Here is a 24,450-nt window from a genome sequence, read left to right on the forward strand (position 1 = left end):
AAACCCATTATCAGTTTTATTAACAGCTATCAGTACAGAGTCCGTAGGTTCCCTTTTCCCCCCAACAGAAGATGTTCGAGCCCACAGAGAAGCCTTGTGCCCAGCACTTTATTTGCACAAAAAGGAAGGTTTTGCTCAACCCAGTTGGGCTGAATCCTCAATTTTACAATAACCACATTTCGAGAAGCAATCATATTCAAGGAAGCCTGCCGAGAACTTTCCAGCAACTAGACACTGAGACACAAGTTCAGGGCATAGAGAGATCTGTCTCTTCTCTCAAGCTTGTGAGAGTTCTCCGGAGAAAGCAATGAGAAATTAAAGAGATTAGATCAAAACACTACCACTGAAAAAATAAATAAACCCAGCCAGGGAAGAAAGCCTATTAGAGAGAAATAAAAATCTGTTACAGGTGGCTACATCTCTTGCATGGGGAGAATGACTTTATGTATTCCATCTGCTTCATTTGTATTCCATTATTCCAATTTACAAGTAGAGCAGCAAACTTTTAGATATGAAAAATGAGAGATACTAAAGGAAATCATATTTCTTCTTTTTTGCCAAGGATATTAGAAATCTCTAGCCGAAGCTGGTTGATTCCCTTTATATGGATAAAATGTCTCGAAAAGAAATCAATACTCCTCATGTCATATTAAATCCCTGCTATGAATATGCCTACTTGAGCAGACACAGGTCATTTGATACATTTATCAATGTCCTTTCTGCTGTTATTACTCTCCAAAAGTTTTTATGTATTCCAAATAGCTATCAGCCTTGCCATACACATGTTCCTAGACTTGCCCCAACCTTTTTGAAGGAAAACTGATTATTCCCATAGACAAGATAGCACTGATAGACACAATAAATCCTGAGCTGCGTCTTTTGGTTTCTAATTTTGCTAGTGGTGAAAATGACCTTTTACCAGTAGTGACTATTGGATCTTACTATCCTGTCCACATTGATCCTCAAAGCAAATGCCTAAATTATGTTTTGTACCATCATGTGCTGACTAGTTTGGTTATAGAGGGTTAGAAGCATCCTCTGAAAATCCAGAATGTGGAAGTTTTGATTTTTCACTTCAAAATAAATTGCATGTTTTGACAGAACAAGAGGTGCAGACTTCTCAAGTGCCATTTCTGCTTTTACTGCAGATTTGAGTACTAGCCCGGTGATGTTCAAGCTGTTGCCATGGATCAAAGAGGAAAACCTTTTAGAGCCTCTTTCCACCTGATTTAATGTTCTCCTTTTCAACCTTTGAATTGTTTTCCCTAGATCATTCTGGTTTTATTCACAAGGGTTATAAAAACAAGGGCGAGGCTAGACTCCAGTTTCTGCTGCTAGGGGGTGCAATTTTGAGCCTCAAAGGAATAATCCATTTAATTTAATTATTAATGCTTTTCAGCATGAATTTAAAATATTGCCAATAAAATGCCTGGCCCTAAGGACTGGTGTGCTTACAATGTATATGTATACAAATGGATTTACTCTAAAGATCCAGAATGCGACTGTCTGCATCTCCATGATGCTCCTTCCCCAAAATTGTCCTTCCTGGAAGATGTAACAAATTATATCCCGGGCCCTTCACCAGATAGTTGGTGGTGAGAATCCACTTCTGCGTGTGGCCAGGAGAATGCCTTGAATGTAGATCATGAGAGTGACAGCACAAACCCAGCAATTGGAGGCAGCATCTGGGGACAAAAAATCACAAAGAAAGAACTGAACAAACTCCTTCCCCAGCCGCTCCTCTGCCTCTTGGGTTGTCATCTCAGGCGCTGGTCTTTGACTTGGAACCTTGAAGTGTAACCACTTACTTGAATTTCAGGCTTTCTGCATCTCTCTCCTAACAGCCCGTGTGGTGGTGGTTTAGGGAATCAGTTGTGTTGGACTCTTTTGAGACCTCGTAAACTATAGCCCACCAGGCTCTGCTGTCCATGGGATTCTCCAGGCAAGAATACTAGAGTGAGTTACGATGCCCTCCTCCAGGGGATCTTCCCGATGCAGGGGGGATCGAACCCGGGTCTCCTGCATTGACAGGCGGGTTCTTTATCACTGAGTCACCAAGGAGGCCACTATAGCACATGATAGACCCAATTATAATTATTTATGTATCTGATTCTCTACTCCCTCACCCCACCCCACATTCTGAAGCCTGCAAGAGCATAATCCCCACTGCATAGCTTGACACAGTACATATAGGTATTCAGTAAGTGCCTGTTGAATGAATGTATACGCACAGTTTTCTCAGGCCTCGTCTGCTTTGGGGGTTCTTGAGACATCAATCAAAGACTTAAGTTTGTAAAATGGTGTACCTATGAGGGGGCTTCCCTGATAGCTCAGTTAGTAAAGAATCTGCCTGAAATGCAGGAGACCCCAGTTTGATTCTTGGGTCAGGAAGATCCACTGGAGAAGGAATAGGCTACCCACTCCAGTGTTCTTGGGCTTCCCTTGTGGCTCAGCTGGTAAAGAATCGCCTGATGCTGGAGACCTAGGTTCAATTCTTAGGTTGGAAAGATCCCCTGGAGAAGGGAAACACTACGCACTGCAGTATTCTGGCCTGGAGAATTCCATGGACTATATAGACCATGTTCATCCTATCAGAAATGTCTCCTTTCTCTGTAAAGTTATTTCCTTTAAACATTCTTGAGATACATGGACTAAAACTGGTAGCCTAGATTTCTAAAACCCTTGTTCTTTAAACAAACTGACTTTCTTTACTGAGATAGAAACTTTGGCCTCTCTGACAAACCCAAAAGTCATCTCCATATTTTGATGGATGAATCAGTTCTTCAGAAAACAGTCATTTGAATATGTCTGCCCTTCAATCTGCAACATGACTGAGAGTCTTCCCTGGTCTGCTCTTCCTCTGAAAGTGAATGTTTGTTCTTTTGATTCCAGAGTTCATCCCGCAGGCGTTTGGAATGCCCTTATCCCAAGTTATCGCAAATGACCGGGCCTATAAACTCAAGCAGGACTCGCAGAGGGACGAGCACAAGGATGCCTCCGATTTTGTGGCTTCCCTCCTCCCATTTGGAAATAAAAGACAAAACAAAGAACTCTCAAGCAGTAACTCATCTCTCAGCTCCACCTCGGAAACACCAAATGAGTCAACGTCTCCCAATACCCCGGAGCCGGCTCCTCGGGCCAGGAGGAGGGTGAGTTGGCCAGTGTTTTCTCTGACACTGAAGTTAGGACAACGGAAGAGTTCTAAGGTTATTCTCTGAATCTTGGCTTATGTGAAAACTGGAAATGTAGTTTGTGTCCAAGTATCTGTCAACAACCCCATTCAGGGAGAATTTGCACTGGCCCTGAGACACATGACACACCCTCACAACCTTTCCCTGACCCCTTTCAAAGGTATTGGGTGCCTCTCCTTGGTTACCCATGATATTCAGAACATTCTACAACATCACCACTGACGCTGCTCTAGTGTGATCTTCTGTTGTTACCAGAATTTCCTGTGAGACTGTGAGGCTTGAGGGCAGGGCCAAGTGTTTTTGTTAATCTCTTCATCTCATCTAAGAACTATGCCTGGCTAAGTAAATTTGCTACTGGTCTTCATAAACAGGGCTTCCCTGGTGGCTCAGATGATAAAGAAGCTGCCTGCAATGCAGGATACTCAGGTTTGGCAGGTCGGGAAGATCCCCTGGAGAAGGGAATGGCTATCCATTCCAGTATTCTTACCTGGAGAATCCCATGGACGGAGAAGCCTGGCAGGCTGCAGTCCATGGGGTCGCCAAGGATCGGACAGGACTGAGCGACTAACACTTACTTACACTTATTTCATAAACAGTGAGATTTTTTTCTTATCAATAGGGCATGGTTTTTTTCCCCAACATAACTGTAGAAACACACACACACACACACATCATCTTTCAAATCAATACTGTAATAACATGGTAGGTGGTGCTAGTGGTAAAGAACCCGCCTGCCAATTCAGGAGATATAAGAGACATGGGTTCGATCCCTGGGTCAGGAAGATTCCCCTGGAGGAGGGCATGACAACCCATTCCAGTATTCTTGCCTGGAGACTCCCATGGACAGAGGAACTTGACGGGCTGCCATCCATGGGGTCACAAAGAGTCAGACACAATTGAAGCGACTTAGCACGCAGCACACAATATGGCTCCATTTACTAAGTGAGTACCACGTTCCAGGCACTGTGCTATTATTTAGCACTTCAGATTTCACATTTCAATCCAGGAAAGCTGAGTTTCCAGGCAAATTAGTTGATGATTAGCTGAATCAGGAGATAAATATCTCTGAAACTTCCTGGGTCATTGAGAGGTCTCTCCTTTTCCTCTTGCCTGAAAGCCCAAATCTTTGCCATCTCCAGCCATCAACTCCTACCCTAGTTAAAACCCCAGACACTTCCCAGTTAAAATCCACAATGCTCAGTCAGCCTCCAACATTTAGAACCTCTCCAAGATTCAGGGGTACCTGAGCTACCCATCGCTGTTTCCAGGGTTTCCCTATGTTTAAAACTGCAGAAATGACAGCATCCAAGAATATTTGAATTTGCATGATGGAAGTGTTCTTCCAGTCCCATCATAATCTCTCAGACTGTGTGTATAAGTCTACAAGGCAATGACACCAAAATGCCATGTATGAGCTTTCTGAGACTCTAGAGCCCAGGCAATGAGCCTCCCCAATGCCCTCCCCTCTGTCCAGGCCTTGCTAGGACACCAGCTGCCAACTTCTTCCTCTAGGTTTCATCAAAGAGTCGGTGGCCATACAGACATCACTGGTGCCCTGTGCCCTTACCCTTAGTTCTTACCATTCCTAGCGTGCCAGCCCTCTTTCCACCTGTCATTAACCTCATCTCTTGGCTAGAGGCTCTCTCTGATGGCCAGAGACATCCACCCATGCAGATGACAGCCTGCAAGTAGCAAGGCATTAATGTCACCTCCCTACCCCTACCAGAAGTTGCCCTTAATCAATGACTCTGGAGACTTGTGATAAATACTTCAGCTCCCTCACTCCTTAGCAGGAATAGCTCTGAGGTACGTGACCTACATGATCATCCAGGTTCCCAGGGAAGTTGGGCTCCAGCTGCCCACAGGCTTGTCACGGGCTTGGCGAGGCTCCCTTCGCTGGCTGCCTTCACTTCCCTTTCTCATTTCCCCACTCCCCTACAGCTGTCTCCTGGGACTGTTCCCCTAGTAAAGACATTGTGCCACTTCTGGGGAAAACCAAACTAAGACTGTTTATGGACTCCTATTTTAAAATCTACTTTCTAGAGCCATAGTTGAATTTTTTTTTAATTCACAAGCATTCTCTGACTTTACCTCATTCATCAAGTATGTGATTTTTTTTTTCTTGTTTCAAGGAATGAAGTGGTCGGGTCAAACTATTTTAATTGTATGTTTGCCATCTCTTGTCTTCCATTTGGAAAAAGTTGTCTATTGTTGAAATTGTAACTGTCAGTACCTTACCCTATGTCGTGAAGGTTTCCTTTTTCAAAAGGTGTTTGGTTTTTTTCCTTTTAAAATAGAAACAGCACAACTAAACAGTATAATTTCAAGTGGGCAAAAGTATTTATTGGACAGCATCGGGGGAAGCAGTTTTTATTTTCTCCATCTGTCCTCTTTGTTCATGTCTGTGTATAATTTGCAGGGTGCAATGTCAGTGGATTCTATCACCGATCTTGATGACAATCAGTCTCGACTGCTGGAAGCATTACAGCTCTCCTTGCCTGCTGAGGCTCAAAATAAAAAAGAAAAAGCCAGAGATAAGAAACTCAGCCTGAATCCTATTTACAGGCAGGTCCCCAGGCTGGTGGACAGCTGCTGTCAACATCTTGAAAAACATGGTAAGCCGACTTGTGTGTCAGCAATCAAGTACTTGCATGTATTCAAGCATTACTCATTGAAACACCCAATTTCAATTCTATACTCATTTGATCAGGCTCTATGTCGAAACTTGCTTTGTGAGAAAGTTTACACAGTGTTGGCATAACCCCAGTAGGGATAAACAAGATATGAGGTGGGGATAAACTTGATGATATTCAAATTCCCTAGAGCCAAAGAGTCCTCAGAAGTGACACTGGAGACAGGAAATTGAAGGGAGGATAAGGTATGTTGGGCTGGGTTATCCTCAGGACCTCCTTTAAACAAAGCAGAGCCACTTCTATGTTCTTTATATGTTGAGGTTACTCAAGGCTTCCTTTAAAAGAAAGAATCAACTTCTTTACAAAAAAAGATCAGAAAACCATTCCTTAAGTGAATAGAAAATATGTACTTTTGGACAATAGTTTTATGTATTGTTATTTGCATTTCTGGGGAAAGATGTCCACTTAAAATTTCTTCATAGTGCCCCTTTTGGCAACTCAGTTCAGTTCAGTCACTCAGTCATGTCCAACTCTTTGTGATCCCATGAACCACAGCACACCAGGCCTCCCTGTTCAACACCAACTCCCGGAGTCTACCCAAACTCATGTCCATCGAGTCAGTGATGCCATCCAACCATCTCATCCTCTGTTGTCCCCTTCTCCTCCTGCCCTCCATCTTTCCCAGCATCAGGGTCTTTTCAAAGGAGTCAGCTCTTCACATCAGGTGGCCAAAGTATTGGAGTTTCAGCTTCAACATCAGACCTTCCAATGAACACCCAGGACTGATCTCCTTTAGGATGGACTGGTTGGGTCTCCTTGCAGTCCAAGGGACTCTCAAGAGTCTTCTCCAACACCACAGTTCAAAAGCATCAATTCTTTGGCACTCAGCTTTCTTTATAGTCCAACTCTCACATCCATACATGACTACTGGATAAACCTTAGCCTTGACTAGACAGACCTTTGTTGGCAAAGTAATATCTCTCCTTTTTAATATGCTGTCTAGGTTGGTCATAACTTTCCTTCCAAGGAGTAAGTGTCTTTTAATTTCATGGCTGCAATCACCATCTGCAGTGATTTTGGAGCACAAAAAAATAAATAAATAAATAAATAAAATCTCTCACTGTTTCGATTGTTTCCCCATCTATTTGCCATGAAGTGATGGGACCGATGCCATGATCTTAGTTTTCATGTTGAGCTTTAAGCCAACTTTTTCACTCTCCTCTTTCACTTTCATCAAGAGGCTCTTTAGTTCTTCTACACTTTCTGCCATAAGGGTGGTGTCATCTGCGTATCTGAGGTTATTGATATTTCTCCTGGCAATCTTGATTCCAGCTTGTGCTTCCTCCAGCCCAGCGTTTCTCATGATGTACTCTGCATATAAATTAAATAAGCAGGGTGACAATGTACAGCCTTGATGTACTTCTTTTCCTATTTGGAACCAGTCTGTTGTTCCATGTCCACTTCTAACTGTTGCTTCTTGACCTGCATACAGGTTTCTCAAGAGGCAGGTCAGGTGGTCTTGGCAACTCAGTTCCACTTAATATGCTGACTTTAAAGCTATGTACGGTTCTTTAGAATCTTTGTTGAACTTTAGATTTTTGGCTCATCAAACTGCCTTGTCTACAACCTGAATTTGTTTGCTATAATGTTAACATGCATTTTATGGAATGAGAGGAGTTTATTAATTGCTTCTTTTTTCCAGTTTTATTGAGAAGTAATTCACGTACATCACTGTAATTACCTTTATACTATAAAAATGATGTACTCATCATAATAAAGAAAACAGAAACAGAAAAATAAATCCTGAAGATATACACACATAACTGCATTAACATTCTCATCCATTTCTTTCTAATAAAAGAGGGGCTTTACAAAAATTAATCAACTCGTTATATATGGAAATCACTAGATAACATATGAGTGACTTAATATAATTAATATGTATTAAAGCTTTGCTTATACAAAATTTTAATATGTAGATGTATGTGTGTATGTTCATGTGTTTATTTATCTGCCTCTTCTCCTTAGAAGATAAACTGGACATCAAGAAAAATATCTTAGACATTTGGAATTCCCAAAACTTAGTATCATGATAACAATGTAAATGTTCAATCAGTATTACACAAACAAAATTATATTTCAAAATAGCTTAGCAAGTAAAGAATATAGTACCATGAATATATAAATTCAGCCTATACTTTACTACGAGGTAGAAAAAGTGACTAATACTTTTATAGTTATAATTTTTCCTTGTAAAGAATGTAGAGAGTGAAGTGTAGGCACTTTAAAGAATTCTAAATGAGAAAATTCTACTCCAATCATGCAAAAATGCAGTGACAGGTTGAGTAACTGCTTTTGTGAAAGAAAACTTGGCATGTCTTTATATTTTCTGTTGGAAAATAAATTTTCATGAATTTTAATTTGTGAAATAGCATTTCCTTTAAGATTACTGAAAAACAGGGCAGTTCATGTTTTCTTAGGGCAGGGGTGGTGTGTGAAGTAGTTACAGTGCACTTTAGGGCCTAAAGGAAAGAGGATAACTTGCATGATCTTTCAAGGACCTGATTCTGTTCTGAGTTTCCATGATGCTTAGACCAAATGGCTCTGGAAAAAATAAGAGACAGGCTCAAATTCAAACAGATATTAATCTTAATCACAAAAAAGAGCAAACTTCAAAAGCAATTTTTGTAAGACTTTATTTGCCAGTTTTTAAAATGGATAGCAGAGAGTTTGAGTCACTTTGGCCTTATAGATATTTGTCAAAGATCTTTTCATTCTCTCTCAAATCAGTCTTGGACTTAGACACACAACAATAAAACAAAACAAAACAAAAGGGAGAGAGAGGGGAAAAAAAACAAACGGTCTTGGACAGTAGTCTTGACTCTGTCTATATTCATGTACACTACCCTTCCCCACTTTTACTTCACCAAATGCTTTCTCTACTATTAGGCCAAAATTCCTTAACCATCCTTGCTTTCTCTGAACCACACATTTCAAACAAAAACAAACAAACAAAGAAACCAAACAATATAACAAAGAGTCAGACTCTCTTCTGTCTCTCGGATTTAGGCTGAGTTGAGGGTGGAGCCCCCGATTTATCATGCCTGCCCTTGTTACTTGAATTCCCTGTCTGAGATTCAGGTGCCTGGGGTCTAGTTTCCATTCCAGCTTCTGATGAAAAGGAGAGAAAAGTGATAGCATCAATCTCTGGGACAGGGTACAGCAACATCCCATTTCTTTGCCAGATCTATGACTTTTTTGATGGACACCTGTTTTTTCTCAGTGACTGTCTCAAGTCAAGGTTACTGAATGCCTGGACTGCATCTTCTTGAGGAAAAGGACTCTAAAGTTTATGTCAGAGAATGGCATTGGCTATCTGAAGGCTGTCATCTGCTCTGCCTAAAAATTAATTAATTAAAAACTTAGATTATAATCAATTGATACATAGAAATTACAGTAATCAATCACTAGCTATTAATAGTTATTTTTAAAATCACGATCACCTTTACTGAGTGGAAAAGTACTATAATTGAGGAAATAATGACATAGAAATAGACATTTCTGCCCAGACTGGAGGAATTCAAGCAAAGGAATAATCTCACGTGGGAAGAAAGTGCCCTTATGTGATATCTCACTTATGTAGAAATTTCAGCTATTTGGAAACCATTAAACCAACAAGAAAATAATGCAGCCAAAATTAAAATTGTGAAGTCATACTATTATAATAAGGGCTTACCAGGTGTCTCCATGGTAAAGAATCTGCCTGCCAATGCAGGAGACATGGGTTCGATTCTTGGGTCAGGAAGATGCCCTGGTGAAGGAAATGACAACCCACTTCAGTATTCTTGCCTGGAGAATCCCCTGGATGGAGGAGCCGTGGATCCATGGATGGATGGAGTCCACCCCATGGTGGATCGCAGTCCATGGGGTCACAAAGAGTCGGACATGACTGAGCAACTGACCACAGCACAGCACTGTTATAGTCAAGTTTTCTGTTTGCATGGAGATTCTCATTTAGACCAGTCAGGGCCTGTATCTCTCTGTAGGTGCCATATACAAGTCTATATATTTTATGTGCATTGATTAATTGAATCATTGAACAACTTTTGAGGTGGATACTTATTATGCTCAGCTTGTAGATGAAGACGTATAATTCTGTGTTTGATTCTAATATCTTTATTCTGTTGTTTTCAAGTCCCCACAAAGGTAGAAGCAATAAATTAGGCTGGGGGTTGGCTGGACTCAATTATATGACAGACAAATTGATGGCAACAACAAGGAAGGAACAGAAGTCTTTTGAGAATTGATGCAGAGCAGAAACTCCACCCAAGAGCAAATCAGCAATGACTAGCCTCTCAGCATGATTCTCTCAAATTATTCTGGAAATTCAGGGTAACAAATATAAGATATAAAAGTGATAAAAATAGTCCATTTTTTGGGTATTATATTTTTAGATATTTTTGGATATTATATTTTCTAACTGAGAAGCTCTAGAAAACCAATTTTAAAAGTCTTATACCTAATACCCAATGTGGCAAGACCATAAAATAAATATACAAAAATATATCCACATCTTATATAAGAGCAATAATATTATGTACTATACCAATAAAATAATTCATTTATATTAATATCAAATGTACAGTATAGCTAGAATACCTGAAATAAGAAGTAAGAAATTTCTGTGAAAAAAACCGCAAAGCTTTACCAAGAGACAGTAAGGAATTAAGAAACAAAGTAAGATGTCTACTTTGTTTCAGGATGGAAAGAAAGAACGTTATAAAGATTTTAAACTCTTTCCAATTTAATTATATACTGGACTAGTCAGAACTCTTTCAGTGGCAAGAGAAGAACCCAGATAAAACTAGATTAAGCAAAGCATACACCCCCCCCCCAATCCTATTTACATACTGGGAGTCTGAAAATTTTATCTAGATTCAGGATCAGGCAGATTCAGGATGCAAATAATGCCATGAGAGCATGGGTCTGTTTGCTGGCGCATTTACTATGTTTTCACGGTCTGTTGACTCTCACACCCAGCCCTCTTCATGTGGCAGCAAAACAGCCATGGGCAGCTACAATCTGGCATTGCCCTTACAACGAGTATCCCAAATGAAGAGAAAGTGAGCCAGCAATGAAACAGTAAATGTAGGTGATGATCAGCAGTGGCGGTGACTGATGGCTTGCATAGGAAAATGAGTCCTTCAGACATTCTCTGCCCCCTTAAAAGAAGTGTGTAATAACTCTTGTGAAGTATTCTTGCCCCCAAATTCTAAGCGGAATAAGAGAAAACTGACACTATCTCTTTAGAGGAAATAAAGGGGAGAAAGGAACATATAAATGGCACTGCAGAGTGTCTTCATCCAAACAGTGAGGGAATCTACAGTGGGAAATCAGCGCTATATCTTCATCAAACCAGTTATGACAAGGAAAATGTATAAACAGTGAGGGGAGAAACATAGACATTAAGAGACTGCAAGGTGCACCAACTGATCACAGTTTGTGATCGGTTCACAGTTTGTGAACCTTATCTGAATGTTGACTGGATATTTAATGATACTGAGGAACTATTGTTGACCTTTCTAATTTGTGATCGATTGTTTAAGAGACCCAATTTTTTGGAGCAAGGCTTCTCAACCTTGGCACTACTGACATTTAGGACTAGATAAATCTTCTTGATGCATTGGCCCCATAATCCCACTTCTAAGACATGCTCTCAAGAGAATCAGAAATGTAAACTGAGATGGATGTGCAGAGTTGTTCCTAATAGGCAAGTTGTGGTATCAGAACAAGTGTATATGTGTTGGTGGAACTGATATTGTCATTCACAGGAGAATATGAAGTGAATTTTGGCACATTAATGCAATAGAGTATTTTGCATCCATTTTAAATAACATTTACACAGAATTTTTATTGGCTTAAAAAATTCTTGTGACATAATATTAAGTAAATGCAGCAGCATTTCCTCTCTATATATATAATTTTTTCATGTAGAAAAGACTGGACAGAAATAAATCAAAATATTAAATCATTACTTCTGCACCAGATATTTTTAAAGTATATTATTTTTTACATTTTTCTGCACATTATAGATTTTCTTTCATAAGTACATGCTTTAATTATGATCAGTGAGGCAAGAAATAGCTATCTTCAAATTGATAAAGGGCTGGAAATTCATAGAAAACTCATGTTTAATTCTTCTGAATAATGAAGAAAATGTTACATTTTTTTTTCATATGGAGGAAGTGTGGAAATACATAATATCACAAGAACAATTTTTAATCAGAAGAGTTTAATGTAAAATGATCCTGGTGCTAGCAGGGCTAACTTCTAAGTACCTGGTGAATCTAGCATGGCATAAATAAGCATTAATGCATGCTGTCAAGTCACCATTACGCTGCATGTTGCAGTGTGGTATTGGCATTTTGTTTTATATCTATTTTGATTTGCTCCAGTTTGAAACCATAAAACAGGACTGAAGATCTTGTTTCCTCATTTGCAGGCCTCCAGACAGTGGGGATATTCCGAGTTGGAAGCTCAAAAAAGAGAGTGAGACAAGTAAGTGAAAAGTGGAGATGATATTGTACATTTCACTTGACTTCTAGGTGAATTACCTTGTGCAAAGTTCGAGCTTATGCAAATTCATTTCTGAGTATCTTTTCTGCACCATCTCACTGATTATGGTATAATTGAGTCCCAAAAAATAAAAGGCGAACTCAGAAGCTCAGAAAGATTTAGGATCATACAATTGAAAGCAGAATGTCTAGACGTGCCCATGGCATGTACAACAAAACAAAACTAATTTATAAACATTTTATTGACACTGTAAATGCAGGAGATTCAGAGAGTACCTGATCAGTAAGTGAAAATAAATAGAAAACAATTATATAGTACTCATTTCTACCAAAATGCAATATAAGTAATCCTGTTAATATCTCTTCTGTGAAAATGCTACAGCTTTTTATAGCTTTAACTTCTCAAAAATAATTGTATTCATTTTCTATGGAACCATTGATTCCCCAATTCATCTTCCATGTGGGGATTGTACCCTTCAGTTTCCTTCAACACTTTCCAGATTTCTTGCAAGAGAAGTTTGGAATTAGAGCTTCAGAAGCAGGTTCCTATGATTAGGCAGATATCAGTGTTCATGACAGCTTCATAAAAGACAAACCTTCCTTTGAGAAAAGAATTCATATGTTGGCTAAAAGAAAATTAAAATATTATTTTCCCTCTGTTGGTTCCAACAGAAAGAAGTAAGGAACCCAGCAATTCAAAACTGAAGCCAAATGAAAATAATTTTTAGTTGGATGAAGCTGAAGAAACGATATTTGTTCATATTATTGAAACTAAGTGAAATAAATGCCTTCTTGTGTCTTTTTTTGTCCAGACAAAAGGGTGTTTTCAAAAGAAGTATGTTTTCTGTTTGGTTGGTTGGTTGGTTTTATTTATAATAGTCACTTTAGAGACTATTGAACAACATTTCACATTTCACAATAGGACTAGCAGGAAGAAGATAGCATAATAACATTTCTTAGGCCTCCTGTGCAGAGCTGCAGAATATTTTCAAAAACGTTACCTCACTGAATTCACCCACCAGCTGAGAGACAAGCCCTTTTCACCCACTTCTGAGGCTTAGAGAGATAAAGACATTTAATTCAAGGCACACAGTTTAGATCAGGCTCTTTCCACAATCCTTTCTTTCAGCGTGCACATGCATGTGTGTGTGTGTTCTCGCTCAGAAAAGAAACATGGTATGTTTGAATGGTCATGAATAGGAGTGGTGCCAATAGAAGCCTTCTTCGTTCTGGCTGCCTGGTGCACGCTAAGGATGAGTAATCTGGAATTGATGAGCCATTCAGGACAGTATTCTTATCAGGTGGCGAGGTGGCTAGTGACAGACATTATTCCTCAGTTATATCTTTATTCACCCAAAGGAAAACCTTTGCATGGAGATTTATTTATGGACTGTCCAAAAAAGCTATATATATATATGTGTGTGTGTGTGTGTGTGTGTGTATAAAATAAGTGGTCAGATTTCAAGCATGAAGTATGCTCCACCTCACCATTTGATCTTGTTATATCACTTCATAACCCCCTACACTTTGTCTTCAGAACAATTGTCATAGTATTAAGAGCTAATTAGTAATTGATGGGATTACCAGTTTATCAGCTTCTGAGAGATGGAGGAGGGGAAGGGCTTTGCCTCTTGACTCATCACCATATTTTGAGGACCTCTAAGAAGGCCCCGGTACACAGCAGGTACATCCTTCTTGAATGAATGACAGAGCACATAAACACTTACAGACGTTTACTGCCTAGAGCAGATTCATAAACTCGCTAACTTATTTTAACAGCAGAGAACAATACCTAAGAGAAGTTGAGCTGCCTGAGATGAAAGTAGGGTGTAGAGTTATGACTTCCTTCTGGCTATTGTGTTTCCCTACTGTGATAAATGCTAAAGGAGTGAGAATAATGATGAAGGCAGGCAATCTTCCTGGAAAATGTTAATAAAGCTACTTTGACAAATCTAAGGCAGATTTTATTCAGTTATTGTCACCCTTCAAGCCTCAGAGAAATAAATGGTTTCTTAGGGTGTTTAATTTCATCATTTGCAGAAAAATCTCTCTGCTTCCTTGTCTAGTATTTGTGGAAAATGTCAGAATTCCAACGTGGTAGAATTGCTGACATGCAAAACTGCTATACAATGGATTAATTCCTCCCTCCCACGATTAGAGTTGACCTAACCCCTTAGCTCTTCCTCCCAACCTTCTGGATGTCATTATCAAGCCCTGCTTCTTGTGTCATTAACAGTAAACCCACTGATACTTTTATTTAATAATGCATTTCCTATGTGTGTGTGTGTATATATATATATATATGAAATATATATATATATACATATATATTCATATATATATATATACATATATATTCATATATATATATATGAAAGTGAAAGTGTTAGTCACTCAGTTGTGTCTGACTCTTTGTGACCCCTTGGACTGTAACCCATCAGGCTCCTCTGTCCATGGGATTCTCCAAGCAAAAATACTAGAGTGTGTTGCCATTCCCTTCTCCAAGGGATCTTCCTGACCCAGGAATCGAACCCGGGTCTCCTGCATTGCAGGCAGATTCTTTGTAGTCTTAGCCACCAGGTGGCTATAGATATATACACATATATATGGACTTATATGGGCTTCCCTGGTGGCTATATATATATGTGTGTGTGTGTGTGTGTGTGTGTGTGTGTGTGTGTATACATACATACATATATATATTGTGAAACTAACACTTTCACTTCATATATTCAGGGCTGGGTTTGCATAGATGCTGTAGATCAAGGTCACACGTTGTTTGCTTCTCCTTCCCGGGATCTGGGTAAACCCACTCCTTGAGGCTGTGTGTCACAGCACTTCTTTCGCTGGGTGCTGAACGTTGAGGTGAGACTGCCACTGGAACTATTGTCTTTCCAGCTACGTGAGGAGTTTGACCGTGGGGTTGATGTCTCCCTGGAGGAGGAGCACAGCGTCCATGATGTGGCTGCCTTGTTGAAGGAGTTCCTGAGGGACATGCCAGACCCCCTGCTCACCAGGGAGCTGTACACAGCTTTCATCAACACCCTCTGTATGTAATCCAGCCATCTGCAGGAATGTCTTACTGGGATGCCCCACTCACTCATCAAAACCTTGTGCATATGTTTCCTAATAGCTATTTTGACCTGACTTATCTGTCTCTAATGATCGGGCTATTGGGGGAATTTTGTGAGACTTACCCTGGGGAGAATTGGCAGGAAGAAAGTTGCCATGAAACAAATGGAAGTAGCCAAGAAAAATTGGGGATGCCTTCAAATGACTCTAGGGTAGTAGAAAGTGCTACAAATTGATGCTTTGGAGTAACAGAGAGGATTGAGTCCATGCCTAAAAATGAGTTTGCATTTCTGGAACCCAGAGTGAGAAAGGGAGATGGGAAATATTCCAGGTAGAGCCCAGGACCGGGACTTGCAATATGGCTGGTTCAGGGCTAGAGACACAGATACCCAAAGGAGAACAGGAAGGCGACCCAGAGGAGGAAGTGGGCAGAACTCTGTGAGCCTCCATGCGTTCCTTCCTGCTGCGGGTGACAGGCTCACAACAGAGAAGACCCTGACTTTGCACCAGGTCTCGCTTATTGTCAACAAAAAGTCTACCTCTTGTGTCCTGCTCAACCGACCAGGGCCTCCGATCTGTTAGAAACTCAGATTTTAGAACATTCCCACATGGTTCGCAAATGGGCTGTGATCCCTAAAGTATGTGAGGATTTCCACCAAGGGAAGGAAAAAGAAGAAAGTAAGGGAAATGACGTTACCTTTCTACCCAGGATTAGAATGATTTCTGTGGGTGTTACATTTCCCCAGGTTGCGTTTATCTTTCTATCCCTCAGAACCTTACTGTTGAATTGCTAAACCAACGGTGGGGGGCAGGAATGAAAGGTGACTTGCCTTGTTAATCCCTTTCTGAAGACAGTTGAGCCGGAAGGGTGTGGCCTCCGCCCTGACTTACTTAGAGCCCCTTTTCTTGCCTTGCTCAGTGCTGGAGCCAGAGGAACAGCTGGGCACCTTGCAACTCCTCATCTACCTGCTACCTCCCTGCAACTGCGACACGCTCCACCGCCTGCTGCAGTTCCTGTCCATCGTGGCCAGGCACGCCGAGGACAACGTCAGCAAGGACGGCCAAGAGGTGCGCACCCCGCCGCTGCCACGCATGCTCGCCTCTTCCTTTTTCCTGTTTGGAAAGGGAGAGCTAAAAAAGAATAAGGCAGCTTCCCTGGTGGCTCAGCAGTAAAGAATCCGCCCGCCAAGGCAGGGAACGTGGGTTCAATCCCTGGGTCAGGGAGATCTCCTGGAGGAGGGCGTGGCAACCCACTCCAATATTCTTGCCTGGAGAATCCCATGGACAGAGGAGCCTGGCAGGCTACAGTCCATGCAGTTGCAAAGAGTTGGACACAACGAGTGGCTAAACAACAATGCATCTCAGTGCCACCTGGTATCAGCTGCTAAAGACAGGTTCTCCACAGTCCTCTGGACGCCTCTGGAATGTTCTTGTTGGACTTGGCCCCCAGTCTGAGGTCTTAGGCTCTGGTGTTCTTTGGTGCTTCAAGATATTTTCCACTTTCTCCCTTGAACAAAGGAGAGATGCTGGCCTCAATTTTCAGTGACCTATTAGCAAGCAACTTATTTAATCTTAACCCTAACAAGAGACCTGCTTCCCTTTTTGGAAACCATGCACTCATACTTCTCCCTGACCTTTTATTCCCCAGGAGATATCAGACCCTTCACTATGCTAACATGCATTGTAAATCAATAAGAAGGAGCCAAAGACATTCCAAGCTTACTTACCTCAGGAGCTTTCTATTTTAAATCCTATTAAGCAGAACTCAGCTGTGTCATGGATTCATTTCTGTAATTGTCAGGTTCCTTTCCCTAAGGCCATGCTCATATGTAATTTTTTTCGCTTTAATCTGGAAAGGCAATTCTACCTTTCTTATCCTCGTCATCCCTATAAGTGTGAGAATGGAACTTCCCTGAGTTAGCCGTTTGTCTTCATAGCAGTTATTAGTGAAACTCTGCTGGCTTCAGGTTTCATAATATGACACTGACACCTTCCTTCAGCAGACACTGCTCTTCACTGGATATACTGTAATTCGCATAATTGTTAAGTAGTTATATTACCCGACTGGGTGTCAGCCTTTATTGACTATAAGCTATAGAATCATCTGCCTAATCATTGGGTTAAGGCAGAGCCCTGTCTGGGTTCCCAGGTACATGAAACACCTCTCTGACATTTCTTAAGTACTATGTGCGAAGAAAGTCAGGTTTTAGGTGATTGAGAAGGCATTGAGGAAAGCAAAATGTCCAGTGGAACTCACTTGTGCCTTTTTAGAATCATTTTCAGACTTTCTTTCAGTCCAAATGCTGAACAAGACTGCATTGCCTATGGCAAAGAAAAGAAAACATCCTTGCGTGTGTGCGTGCTAAGTTGCTTCAGTCGTGTCCAACTCTTTTTGACCCCATGGACTGTAGCCCACCAGGCTCCTCTGTCCATGGGATTCTCTAGGCAAGAATACTGGAGTGGATTGCCAGTGGATTGCCTTCTCCAGGGAATCTTCCCGATCGAGGGATGGAACCCACATCTATTACATCTCCTGCATTGGCAGGCAGGTTCTCTACCACTAGTGCTGCCTGGGAAGTACCCCCTTCCTCGGGGATCATGGGGAGCCCACCCTGGTTGTGAACACTTGGTAGCTTTATAACTCACTGATTCTGTGTTCTTGGACAAATCTGTTAACCTCCTAAACCTGGATTTCCTTACCTAAACTTTGGAAACAAAACTTCTTCAACTGGTACTGCACAGTCATTGAGAAAACTAGTTTATTACAAGGCATAGAAAAATATGCTGGTAACAGCAAAGTTGTATGGGACGCAAGAGATGACAAGGGTTTCTAGACACTCTTAACCTAAACCTTGAGTCAAAATGAAGGACCAGTAACCAAAAATTAGAGAGACAGAGGAAATATGAGGAGAGCATTGCTTCCATGAAATGTTCAGAAGTTACAGGAAGATGTAGCCCACACAGCCATCTTGGACTAGAGGCTGCATCGTGGGAAAGTACTGATGAGGTCTGAGAGGAAACTGGGGTAAGTTCCCAGAGTCCTGAATGCTTTTGTCAGCGGTAGGTAGTTGATTCTTTTAAGCCATGAATCTTTGGAAGGATTTGACTAAGGTGATATAATCTATGTTGTAGATTGGTTTGAGACAGGAAGACAGTGAGTCAGGAAGGTTTCATAGGAATAGCAATGTGGAAAATAGCACTTCACATTATAAATGCTTCCATATGAGAGTGGCCTTGGTATCTGAATCATGTATGTTCTGAGTAGGTACTCTGTGTTGCTCTAAACCAGTGAGCATTGTTCAGGAATTTTCTAATTCATATTCCCAGAATGCCATGGCATCCTAGAAGGTGGAGGGGGTAAAAACACAAGGCAAATATAGAATTAGAAATCTCAACACAGAGTCACTGCAGAACTCCAGAGATGAAGTGATGAACGTGGACCAGAAAAGTTAGGAATGGCTTTGCAGAGGAGATTGAATTGAAACTCCATATCAAAGGGTGTGCAGGGGTTAAGTAAGCAGGCAACAGAAGTATGGCCTAGGAATGGGAGTTAGCTGAAAACCCCTTCTGGTAGAAAAGAAGGGCAAGGGAGGAGGAATGAGAGAGAGGTTCTTAATTCACGATGTAAGTTGGTTTGGTATGAGCAGGTAGAGAACTCAGAATGAGCACACTGGAGTGAGAGAAAAATTCAACTGTAAAATACAGTCAAGAAACAAAGCAGTTTTCAACTTTTGCTCTTACCTGTTTGTTAGTTTGTGCTAGGTGTGTTACCTGTCTGTTGGGCAGTTATTACGCATTGCAAAAGGAAGAAAAATGATGCAGAGTGTCAAGGAGCTTGGAGGCCCACACAGGCTCTGTCAGCACCTTACTACATGAAATTGTTTTTATAAAACAGAGGAAGAGGAGGGAAAATAGAGTCGGGGTAGGGGGAGACCTGAACTTCCTCTTTTATAAGATGAATGTAATATTTCTTTTCTAATAGGTGCTTAAATTCCCATGCATCACTGACGGGATCTTAAAGATGTCTAAAAGAAGGGCATGAGAAAAATTATTGACCAGTAAATGAGTGCTTTAGGGGGAAAAATAGTGGTATTTTATCAAATGTTTTGCTATCTTGGATTTGTTTTGCTTTATTCCATTTTGTTCAGTTTGCTATTTGCTTTGCTCCTAAGGGGAAAAGAGAAATTCCCAAATGTAAGAAAGATTTCATTTCCTCTAGAGAGAATATTGCAGGAACATCATGGAAACGTCTAGAGCAGTGGTTTTCAGGTTATCTAAGAACTCCCCGGCATGGCATGGAATATGTGGTGTGAGTGTATACTTTGTGTGTGTGTGTGTGTGAGAGAGAGGATCCATAGCTGGCGTCCAGTCCTTCAGAGAATCTTATGAGGCAAAAAGAAGTTACAGACCACCAACACAGGGCCAGGATTACGGGCCTTTGATGAGATACAGGCTTCAAGGAAGTGGAAGCTTGGCTTTGGATCTGTAGCAGGGTCAATACCTAACTATCCTCACCCTGGCCGGGCTTTGGAGCCAGTTTTCCCAAGTGCCCGCTATTCTGGCTTTGCCAGCAAGAGTGAGGGGCAGAGGCTGCCTGGAACCAGGTTCTGTGCATCCCTTCCCTTGTCTGTAAAATAAGGATGATGGCAGCAGTGGCTTTGTCTTGTGAGTAGTGAGAAGGAATCGCAACAATCTGTGGAAAGCCCCTAGCCCAGTGACTCTACATGCTAAACTTGAAGAAGCTTTCTATTTTACTGACGTATAGCTGATTTATAGTATTGTGTTTATTTCTGCTGTGCAGCAAATTAATTTGGTCATATAGGTACATTCTCTTTCATATTCTTTTCCAGGATGGTTTATTACAGGGTAGTGGCTCAAGTAGGGCTTGCCCGGTGGCTTAAGTGGTAAAGAATCTGCCTACAATACAGGAGACCTGGATTCGATCCCTGAGTCAGGAAGATTCCCTGGAGAAGGAAGTGGCAACCCACTCCAGTATTCTTGCCTGGAAAATCCCATGGACAGAGGAGCCTGGCGGGCTCCAGTCCATGAGGTTAGAAAAGAGTCGGACACAAGTTAGTGACGCAGCACACAGGAGCACGCACTGTATATATCTCCCTGAGCTCTACAGTAGGACCTTGTTGTTTATCCATTCTATGTTTAAGTTTACTTCTGCTAAACCCAAACTCCCAATCCTTCTCTCCCTCACTGCCATGCTGAACTTTTAATAAATGTGAGCCATTCATATTTGGCTTAGAAATGATCTAGCATGCTTATTTAGAGATAAATGTTTTCCTTGAATTCTCTGATAAATAACGGAGCAAGCCCAAGTGCACATTATATTAGCCAGTCATAGAGAAAAGTGATGGTGGCAAGCGTGCGCGCGTGCGCGCGAGAGATGCTGTAACATGGGCGACAAAGGTGGATGCCGTCTGTGAGCAAATCTCCTTTCCAGTTTAAAAGACGATTAAGTAAAACCAAACCAAAACAAACAAACAAAAAAAAAAGCATTAACAAACCACAGCAGCGTGGTCTGCAGCTGGAATCTTGGTGCATTTTAACAGCGGGCTTGTGTTGTATTCCCAAAATAGCACCAGGAGAAGGCGAGCAAGCGGAAGCAGGGTTCTGGATTGTCCTTGTACTAAACATTCTTTTCAAAGAAAACAAAATCTTCTATTTGACTGTGTTGTTGTTGTTTTAATTAGAAAACCCCGATATTACTTTAAGAGGGGAAAGGGAAGCATTCCAAATGCCTGTGAGTTCTAAAGGGATGAATTTGAAAATAGAGCACATTTGATTTTATCCTCAGCCATGAGTTTCCAGGAAGAGAAATGAAAAATAACATGAAAACTTGTCAAGTTTTATATCGATGAAATGAAACAAAGGAAAAACGGAATTGAACCGTTGTACATAAAGGGCAATTTCTTAAAAGTTCTCAGTGTTTACCACATGAAATCATTATACTTGGCGGCAAACCTGAAAACGGCCTCGCCTTCTAAAAATAACGCACGCCTTTATCTTTACTTTAGTGGTAATGATAAAGAATCCCCTTGCCAATGCAGGAGACGCAGGTTCGATCCCTGGATTGGGAAGATCCCCTGGAGCAGGGAATGGCAACCTACTCCAGTATTCTTGCCTGGAGAATCCCATGGACAGAGGAGCCTCGTGGGCTACAATCCATGGGGTCACAAAGAGTCGGACACGACTGAGCTACTGAGCACCCACGCAGGCAAGTGCCACGCTGGGCTTGCGGGGCTGGGTAGCCATCCACTCAGGGCTCTATGGGACAAGGTGGGGACTCCAGAGGCTGAATCTCAGCTGTGAGTCAGGAACTGATTCTGTGTTTGAATTTTATGCTGTGCATCCAACTGCTTCTCGAAGGCCGTGCAGACCTTCCCGGGCAAAGGAACCTCCCCAAGCAGCCGCAGTTCCCACCCTTACCTGGGCATTTATAGGTTTTCAACTGATTTCAACAGGAGAAATAACTGGCCTAGATCAGTGGTACTTAACCAGGAGCAGGTTTGCCCCCCAGGGGACACGTAGCAATGACTTTCACCTGGCCCTCACCAGGCCTTCCTGTAGCACCCTCTGCCTCGCTGAGCTTCCTGGGGTGCCTTGGCATATTTTATCTATTTCTGTCTTTGCACATAGTGTTCTCACCACTGTGAAGGTGCCCCCTGCACCAGCTCCTCTGTTTTTCAGCCTGGCAAACTATTCTCCTTCAAGGTTTTGGGCAAATGTTGCCTCCTCTTTGGAGTGTCTTCCCTGGGGCCTCCAGAGTTGATAGTTTCATACTTTATCCTCATGCGTGTGTGCTCAGTCAGTTCAGTTGTGTCTGACTCTTTCTGACCCCATGGATGGACTGTAGCCAGCCAGGCTCCTCTGTCCATGGGATTTCTTAGGCAAGAATACTGGAGTGGGTTGCCATGCCCTCCTCCAGGGGATCTTCTTGACTACTTGTAATTGATCAATTGCTTTTCTCCTCTAGAATGTGAACCCTTTAAAATAAGGAGTGGTTTGTGATCTTTGTTGAAAAAACTTTTGAGTAATTAGAATCCATGAAAAATGCCTATCTATGGTGGGTACTGAGTGGATGGAGTAATAAAGAGATGATGGGTTGATGGATGAAGGGATAGATAGAGGGATGGATAGATGGTCAGTTGAATGGATGAACATCAATATTTTTTGAGAGCAGACAGGATAGAAATTTTATGCAGTACCAGTTTCACAAAAACAGCATTCTAAAATTTTACTCAGTATGCTATTGAGAGGACCACTGAGCTATGCTTCAAGATATGAAGCAAAAGGAAAATATGATGCCCTTCATGGATTCTGACAGAGATGATGTGGTCCTTGCAGAAAAAAAAAATGAGAAAGTAAAAGGATTCTATTGATTATTTAACCACTCAGTGTTTTGAAAAGCAAAAATCACAACCATCCTTGTATCCTCTGCTTCTGTAGGTCACTGGGAACAAAATGACATCTCTAAACTTGGCCACCATATTTGGACCCAACCTGCTGCACAAGCAGAAGTCATCAGACAAAGAGTTCTCAGTCCAGAGTTCGGCCCGCGCTGAAGAGAGCACAGCCATCATTGCTGTGGTGCAGAAAATGATTGAAAATTATGAAGCCCTGTTCATGGTGAGTGTCCCGTGTTTGGCAGGACATCTCAGTAAGCTGCCTGTTGATTGCCTTTTGGTGGCATAATGAAACAGGCACACCACCTTTTGGCTCATAGTACTGGTCATTGACTGAATTCACTGGAAGCCAGGCAATTTCAATAGGAATAGATATGTACATACCTATGACATTACTGTAAGTTTATGATTCCAGGTTTAAACAAACATATCCAAATTAAAAATTTCACTTCATTATCTCCTAAACAATTATCATGTTTTGGAGTCATTTGATTAATTGTATAGCAGTGTCCTTGCCCCCAAAATTGATAAAAAGACTTCTTTTTGGAATTATATGTGGCCCCCATGAATTCATGTATTTATAACCATCCTCAGCAATGGCCCCTCCTCCAAGGTCAATCTGGAGATTCTGCTTCCTGCATGAAGCTCTACCAATCTTCCCTGTGTCCTTCTCACATCACTGTGCCAAGTCACTTCTCTGTCCCTTGAACCCTATTACTGTTCCTATTGATGTTTATCTTAACATTGTGTTGAAGTCATGTATGGCTATTTCCCCCAGTAATTATAAACGCATTTAAAACACAGGCTGTGCCCTTGTTATCTCTTCTCTGTATCCTCTGTACAATTTTGGAAGGCTCTCCATCTGGCAGGCACTCAGTAAATATTTTTTTGATTTGTATTGAATTACTGGTTCCTGTTTTCCTTCAGAAAAACTGCATTGCTAGCTCCCACTTCCCTTGGATCATTAGAACAAATGCCAACTCTCTTCTGTGTCTATTCACCACTCGTAGCACATGTCAAAATTTGCAGGAATCTTCTCGATGGTTCTTCATACATTTCTTTTTTGAATTTGCAAATGCTCACTCTAAATCTTACCTATTCCACTAGAGCCTTTAATGGCTTCTTCAGCTGAGTGTGCTAGTTCCCTCTTTTGAATTTCCCTGATATTTTGTCTATGTTTATCAAAGGCCTTGCATTAGATTTATTTCCATCCTTGTCTTATATCAGTTATTTTTGTAAATTTGAGAGCCAGTGGTTTAAAATATTTGCTCTCTCTGTTACACCTTTGCGATCATGACCAAGTAATTCAGTATTCAATAAGCATCAATTTCAGTTTTTGGGAAATGGGGAAAAAATTAAAATATGACCTGTTTCCCAGGGTGGTTCCCAGAATCCTTTGATATGTGAAAGCATTCTGCAAACTGTAAAATTCTATACAAATGTTCATCAATAATTGTATGACTTGGGTAACACAAATTGGCTCAGATCTTAGCACTTCAGCACAACAGACACAAATATCACATAAATTTTAATCAGATGTTTAGTGGACAGTCCTCCTGCTGGT

The 24,450-nt window shown here is 41.2% G+C and overlaps 1 protein-coding gene across 7 annotated transcripts in view; it reads left to right on the top strand.

Moving 5' to 3' along the window:
* Positions 1–24,450, top strand: part of ARHGAP6 (Rho GTPase activating protein 6) — a 511,541-nt gene that overhangs the window by 454,855 nt on the left and 32,236 nt on the right. For all 7 annotated transcript variants that reach the window (XM_061136147.1, XM_061136146.1, XM_061136148.1 and 4 more), the window contains 6 exons: positions 2,893–3,149; positions 5,611–5,806; positions 12,327–12,382; positions 15,298–15,448; positions 16,391–16,539; positions 22,930–23,109. In XM_061136147.1, the coding sequence (XP_060992130.1) occupies positions 2,893–3,149; positions 5,611–5,806; positions 12,327–12,382; positions 15,298–15,448; positions 16,391–16,539; positions 22,930–23,109 (989 nt within the window). The remainder of the gene's footprint in view (positions 1–2,892; positions 3,150–5,610; positions 5,807–12,326; positions 12,383–15,297; positions 15,449–16,390; positions 16,540–22,929; positions 23,110–24,450) is intronic.

This window comes from Dama dama, chromosome X (assembly GCF_033118175.1).
Source record: "Dama dama isolate Ldn47 chromosome X, ASM3311817v1, whole genome shotgun sequence".
Classification (NCBI taxonomy): Eukaryota; Metazoa; Chordata; class Mammalia; order Artiodactyla; family Cervidae; genus Dama; species Dama dama.